General features: G+C 41.1%; 1 protein-coding gene across 1 annotated transcript in view; it reads right to left on the reverse strand.

The window, feature by feature from the left end:
- Positions 1 to 6,505, reverse strand: part of LOC101863394 (gamma-tubulin complex component 3 homolog) — a gene marked incomplete in the record, with an annotated part of 32,929 nt that extends 26,424 nt beyond the window's left edge. Inside the window, 5 exon segments of the mRNA XM_013089721.2 lie at positions 408 to 482; positions 1,731 to 1,798; positions 2,556 to 2,614; positions 4,063 to 4,108; positions 6,290 to 6,505. Coding sequence (XP_012945175.1) covers positions 408 to 482; positions 1,731 to 1,798; positions 2,556 to 2,614; positions 4,063 to 4,108; positions 6,290 to 6,383 — 342 coding nt within the window.
- Between the last annotated feature and the right edge of the window lie 618 nt (positions 6,506 to 7,123).

Genomic DNA, 7,123 nt, shown 5'->3' on the forward strand with positions numbered 1-7,123 from the left:
ATCAGCCCATTTACAATTCTACTGTGCTTGAACGAGAAATGTACCCCCTTTGGGAATGGCCTAAAGACACTACAGTCAGTGGCACTGCCCCGGGGGGTAATATGCCAGTCTAACAGAGATCAATCGAACGAGAGTCAAGGCCACATCAACCTTACAAAGGTCAAAGCCAGTTCAGTCTAATCGAGGTCAAGGTCAGCAGTTTAACAAAGTCTAACACTGTGTTCATCCAACAAAGGTAAAGGTCACCCCAGTCTAAAAGAGATCAAGGTCACACGAGTCTAACAAAGACCAAAGCAATCCCGTAAAACAATGTCAAGGCCAAGCCATTCTAACAAATCACAAGGCCACACCGGACTAACAGAATCATGTCAAGGCCACATCCCATCTAACAAAGGTCAAGGCCATACCTTTGCAGCCCTGTTGTCGAAGCGGGCCAAATGCTGCAGCAACGTCAGGACAGCGGAGCGGTTTCGCAGCAACATCTGGATCAGACAAGGGGTGGGGAAGACATCTGTCAACGTCGTTGTCTCCAAAATATTGTTTGTTAACAATCTCTTTTTTAATGTAGGTGTTTATATGTCCCCAACGACACAGTTTAGATAATTTAGGAGAAGCGGTCAGAGCTTGTGTACTTTTATCCAGGTTTGAGTGCTGTATAAATGTCATTTATTATTATTACTAAAGGGCATTCGACCCTGCCTGGCGGGGCCAACCTGGGTGGAGAGGGTTACGATATCTCAGCAGAAAGACTCATCATGATCAAGTGCCAGATCTCCATTCATTCCCCGTTGCTCTTAAAAAAGCTAAGTAACCCTGGTCATTCCCCGTTGCTCTTAAAAAAGCTAAGTAACCCTGGTCTTTCCCCGTTACCCATCTGTTTAGGATCCCTAAGTAGGTTGCTCTGGACCTACTCCTGACTCGTTTGCCTTCAATTTTGCCAGTGAGAGCTAGATGTTCAAGACCTTTGTGTCCATTCAGGTGTCCCCAAAACTGCGCTTGTTTTTCCCTTTATGTTTTTATCAGTGAGTGTCCTATGTGGGCTTCATCAAGTACTACCTTATTTGATTTCTTTTCCTTCCAAGATATTCTCAGCAGTCTCCTAAGAAACCACTTCTGCTGCTTCTATTTAATTTTCACTGTCTTTAGTGACTGTCCAGCATTCACAGCTGTTAAGAAGGGTTGATCATCCATACATAGCATTTCATAAATTTCATTTTGATAGTCAGAAAGACTATTCGATAAAAATTCTCCCCACTTGGAAATCGAATTCTGGTCTCCTGCGTGCTGCAGCCAAGCACCTAAGCACTACTGCACAGACACTGGTTTGTGATAAGATATAACAACTTAATCTCGACAAAGAAAAATTTGTACACCACGGCTATGCCTGCATATACATGCACTGGTCAACATACACATTCTCTTTCTCATTCTGTCTCATTCTCTCTTTCTCACACACACACACACACACACACACACACACACACACACACACACACACACACACACACACTCATGAATAGTCACTGGAAGAACATAATACGTTTGTCTGTTTGAGAAAAGAGAAGTACATCAATTATATATTAATTCATTGCATGCCGATCACATTCATCTTGATAAAGATAATAATGACAATAAAACAACAATAACAACAAGCATCACCAGCATTCTCCAGCTAAACAATATCGTTGTGCGACATATTAAGATTCCGCCCAGACGACACAATGACCAACCTGAGACTGCAGTCGTCTGTGAAGGTCAGCCAGCTGTGCCCCATCTTTCTCCCGCCCGCGGCGCACCACTGTCACAAAAGCAAAACAGAAATAAATACTTGTTGTAGTTCATGTTTTACAGCACTTGCAAAACAATTAGGTCATTTTCAGTGCAGGACATTAGAGGCGTTACAAGAGAGTAACAAACACGAAAAAGGAGGATAATAATGATAGGTGTTTGATAGGAAAGAAGGAGCAAACCACACCAGAGCACAAGTACTCACACAAGCCCACGTACACACATGCAAGCACACACAGGCGTTAAAACACTAACATACTGACAATATCCAATACAGATAGAAATATCAGAGTGAAAGAAACAGAAGCTACAGGTGGCACCCTCCAACAACACTTTAGATGAGACCAAAGACCTAGCCACGTGAAAAGAGAAGAACTTGGACAGGTATATCATACACAATATAGCTTTTTCTCTCATTCAAAGTCTCAATGCAATCCACCATTCTAAGTCTCCCTATGTGGAAAAAATATTATATTGAAAAAAATAGACAGCCAAGCACTGCAGAACTGCCCAAAGATCAGCCACAGAACTGTTCACATTTAACAATATTGTAGAACTGTTTGAGTAAAAAGAAACTCACTGACACATTTATGGTCATTTAGTGAAGAGGGAAAGGCCGGGGGGGGAGCAAAGAAAGACATACAACAGCAAAATAGGGTAAGAAAAGAAATAGAGGTCAGAGGACCGATCGGTGGTGTCCTTCACCCACCAGTCCGTCATTAAACAGTGACCACTACAAAACAACACAAACAAACAAAGACACTCACACTGGTTCTTTAATCTTTCGACAGTTCGAAACTCGTCTTCATCCTCACCGGCTGATTTGCTGGAAAGGAGCAACAAGAGTTGTTTTTAGTTTTAGTAAGAGTTTTATGGCACTTACAACACAATAATAAGGTCATATATATATATATATATATATATATGTGTCGAATATTACAGATGTTACAAGAGAGAAACAAAACAAAAAAGGAGAGATTTGTAAGGACGATAGACATTTGATAGGAAAGAAGGAGCAAACCACACCAGAGCACCTGCCAACCGCCCACAACAAAGGTAGGAGTGCTAAGACGTTCCTCAGACACACCACTGGTACAAATGACTGTGATGTATCAGTTAGGCTCTTCACCGTGCACACACAAGATGTGAATTCAATTCTGGAATGGATACATTTTTTTAATCGAGTATCTCCGTGTGTGAGGCGTGCTGACAAAATGGGTTGCTTCTCACAATCCAAGAATAGAGATATCGGCCGAAAATCGACACTGGGATCAGATTTATAGATTTTCGCTTGACGCCACTTTCTTCAAGTCTACTGTGTCTTTTATTATTCCATACTTACAAATTGTACAAACTCCACCAAGAAAGTTGATGTATCAACTTTCATAAGGCTGAAATCGGAAAAGTAACTCATTTTGTCAGCACACCTGACATATGTCTACTTGAATGTTGTATACCTCTCAGCCCCCAAGTTGGCCCTGCCAGGCAGGATTGAAGCAACCCACCCTTTAAATGATCTAAACTGAGCTGGGGGGGGAGGGAGGGGAGGTTAAAACATTTACACATAAGTACAGTAAACCACCTTACTTTTTGAGCATAGAAAATTAAACACCACAACAGATTCAAAGCTTTGCAGAGAAAGTTGAGCTGGTAGTGGAGAGATGAATTATGTTCCCGACAATGACACTTGATCCACTTAGTAGTAGTTTATTGGTCTAGCATGAAGACTCATCTCTGTTAATCCATCACACAAGGACAACCGTCGCTCAGTCCAACAATTTGTGTAAAGACGTAATGTGGTTAGGTCAAGCCTAAATTTCTTTTAAAAACACAGCATTTTTTGGTTCAAATAAGTGAAGCACACAAACAAACACAATCACAATCATTTACTGCGAAGAAAAAGCAAGAAAGACTAGCAGAAACAAAAAAAGGGAAATAAGAGGTTGGACCTACCAGTGGTGCCCTCCGCACACCCACTGAACGCTCAGCTTTTCAAAAGCATTATTTATAAAGATAAGAGATTTAATCACACAGAAATAACTATCATCTATGATGTTTTAAAATATAACAGGAGGGACTGTCTGACAGACACTTCATAAAAGAATTTACCTCAAATCTGTAATAATAAATACTTTTATGTACATCATGAAGGTTCAGTTTTTAATGTTTTATAAAAAGCTCTGAATGCTCTTTTATTTCAAGAAGACATTTCATCTACTTTGCAAGATTTCAGACAAACTGTCAGCACCATCACACAATCCTCAGACATTATACCTTGCCAAGAGCTTGAGTGCGTATTCATACTGCGGCAACACAGCATCTGAAAAACAAGAGAGGAGACACTTAATACAGGCTGATAACCAAAAACTTTAAAACTTGAGCTCAAGCTATCTACTGTAAAGCAAAAACAAGCACATCTAAATTTTATTTTCAATTAACACAATCGAACCTGTCCGAGACAGAATCACTTCTTCTTCTTCTTCTTCTTCTTCTTCTTCTTCTTCTTCTTCCTCTTCTATCCCGTGGTTGGGGCAACCATGGAGGCACAACTGCATCTGAAAACCAGCTCTCGCCATTATCTTTGTCCTCTGTTTTCGTCTTTTCTGTCCACTCTATAATGTTGTCCTCCCATCTCCTTCTGTCTTCCTCTCTTTCTCTTTCCTTGTACGGTTCCTTGTAGGATTGTTTTCGCAAGTCCTGTGGATCTTGTGACATGCCCATACCATTTTAATTTTTGTCTCTTCACTGTGGTCCGTAGATCTTCATGCTGCCCCACTGCATTGGTGATTCTGTTTCATAACCCAGCATTTGAAACGGGGTCTTTGTACGAGATGTCAAGGAGTCTGTTGTAACATCTCATCACTGTGGTCTGAATCCTTTTCTCTAATTCTGCTGTCAATGTCCACAACTCGCAGGCAATAAAAATATTGAGATGACCAGTGAGCGCATGTCTGATTTTTTAGTTGGCCGTGATGTTTCTGTCCCTCCAAATAGGCTTCAGTTTTGACAGCGCAGCTGCTGTTTGCGCAATTCTGGAGAGAATTTCTGGTCTTAAACAACAGAAACAACTCCTGCTTTAACATTTTCCATCTTCAGATGGGAAGTTTGGGGGGGGGGGGGGGGGCAGCCCATACATGGTGGGATCAAAGGGTGGGGGGGGGGCATAGGGCTGGGCAGGTACCCAGTACTGAAACTCCCGGTACTATCGTATGCAGTGTCAGTACCGGCACCAGGCCCGGGAACGGAAAGGGAAGGTGTCGGCAATGTGCCCTTGGAAGTAAAGCTCCAGTTACTGTGCAATGTGCAGAAGCTGTGACATCAGATCAAAATTTCACACCTCCCAAATGCTATTCTAGACTCTCAGATAATGACATATATATGTGTGTGTCAGTCTACTTTTATCCATCGTTACCAATACCAGTGATTGCATCTCATAGGACTGCTTACAATCACATGAACTTATTATAATACTAGACTGCTGTTCATCATTCATTCAAAAAAAACTGGGAGAAAAGGTTTTTAAAAACCAAGTAGTAGTAACTGTGGTAACTCAATGAGCTGGTAGTAGTGTAGAGGACTTAGAGTCATAGATCTACGTACTCTAATTACATTCAATGTTTACTTTCACTTTCACTCCTCCTACATGCAGATGTACAGCTTTTCGGGGCTAAACCACCATAATTCTGGCTGAAGAACACACATGATGATATAATATACATGGCCACTAAAACTTTCACAAATCAATTGTGTTTTCAAGATAAGAAAATTTCATCTAATTTTGCAACACAATAAAACATCATGGCATGGAATCAAGGTGGGGGGGGGGGGAGACAAGGTGGATCACATGGAATTTGTCCCCTCTCCGAATTAGCAGAGAATTCAGAGTAGAGCTAGATCTAATCCATTTAATCATTAAACATTGTTGACATCGCCGAAGCCGACGAGAATGAGTTGAATCACGCATTATGAATGAAATAATGATTGAGATAGAGTAGAACATGACTACTATAGCGAGGGCAAGAAAAGGCCCAAACTTGGATACAGCAGGAGAGATAGAGCGAGCTCTAGCTGAAGGAAGGGGGTTGGGGGGGGGGGGGTCCTCTTATAGGTGGGCTCCATGACCATACAGGCAGTCAGCAGTGCGGCGTTGTGATTGGCCAGTCCAGTGATAAGTGAGGTGGGTCAGGCAGCTGAGAGAGATGGCTCGGAGAGACGCATTACGTGAGTCACTCCAAAAGTGATAGTGATGTGCCATAGATTAATCCTACTACAGCAGACTACGAATATGCTGGCTTTGGCCAAAACTTGAAAAAGACAGTAAAAGAAGTGGAGAGTGTGTAGTGTGTCATTTTTCGGTAATTCCCTTTTGCATTCCTAGAGTGAGAACTTGCCCACAGCTGAGTTTTTCTTCTGGAACTAAAAGTCTCGCTATACTATAGCCATGTTCTACTCTACCGCCCGCTGTCTGCTGTATATTGCACAGTCTGCCTCCGTGTCCTACCTTCTCGACAACCAGTTATCTTACTGCAAAGTCTCAAAAGAAGCGTTGACACTGTCTTCAAGTCATCATTACTACTTTGTCTGTATGATGCCATCTCAAACAGTTTTCGAAATAACAAGGTCAAAGAAAATTAATGATCCTCAAAGAAGCATTAATAATAAAACATTCGAATCTGTACATGTTTCTAATCGTTTCCGCCAACAATCGCCATCTTAATTATTTGTCTATTTTGTTACTACGTCGTACACGTCGTGCTTTTCTTATTTCATAGTATTACTCCGCAATTCGTTTATATGGATATTATAATTAATGTTTCTTAATAACTGATTTTACCGTTCACATTTAATGAGGAGGGTGGCAACTGTAACTCATCTAACTTGATCCTAATCAATGTTGGTTGATCATTCGTTTTGTTTCGTAAAACTTTGCCATACTCTACTGATAAATAGCTCGCCGTCAATGTCTGACCATGACCAGTAGTAGCAGATTTCTCTGTGATTTGAAAAATGTGATAACTTTTAGATTAACTATTCCTTTAAGGTACTCTGAAACAGCATAAGATTTGTTTATGTACTGAAAAAAGCTTGATCTTTGCTTCTGGGTAAAGAAAATATTATATGAAAGACATCACAAGGTGTTCCTTGCCGGGTAGAGAATAATATACATGTAATTTGATTCTCGACCTAGGACTCCAAGATCTCAACCTATCTCTAAGGAAGACCAATGCAAAAACCATAACTCTTCTAGAATATAGTGGTTTGCACAGCTAATAAAGTTAGCTCCCTTGACCCTCTCCCTCTCCCTCTCCCTCTCTCTCTCTCTCTCTCTCTCTCT

This window comes from Aplysia californica, unplaced genomic scaffold (genome assembly GCF_000002075.1).
Source record: "Aplysia californica isolate F4 #8 unplaced genomic scaffold, AplCal3.0 scaffold01025, whole genome shotgun sequence".
In the NCBI taxonomy this organism is placed as follows: domain Eukaryota; kingdom Metazoa; phylum Mollusca; class Gastropoda; order Aplysiida; family Aplysiidae; genus Aplysia; species Aplysia californica.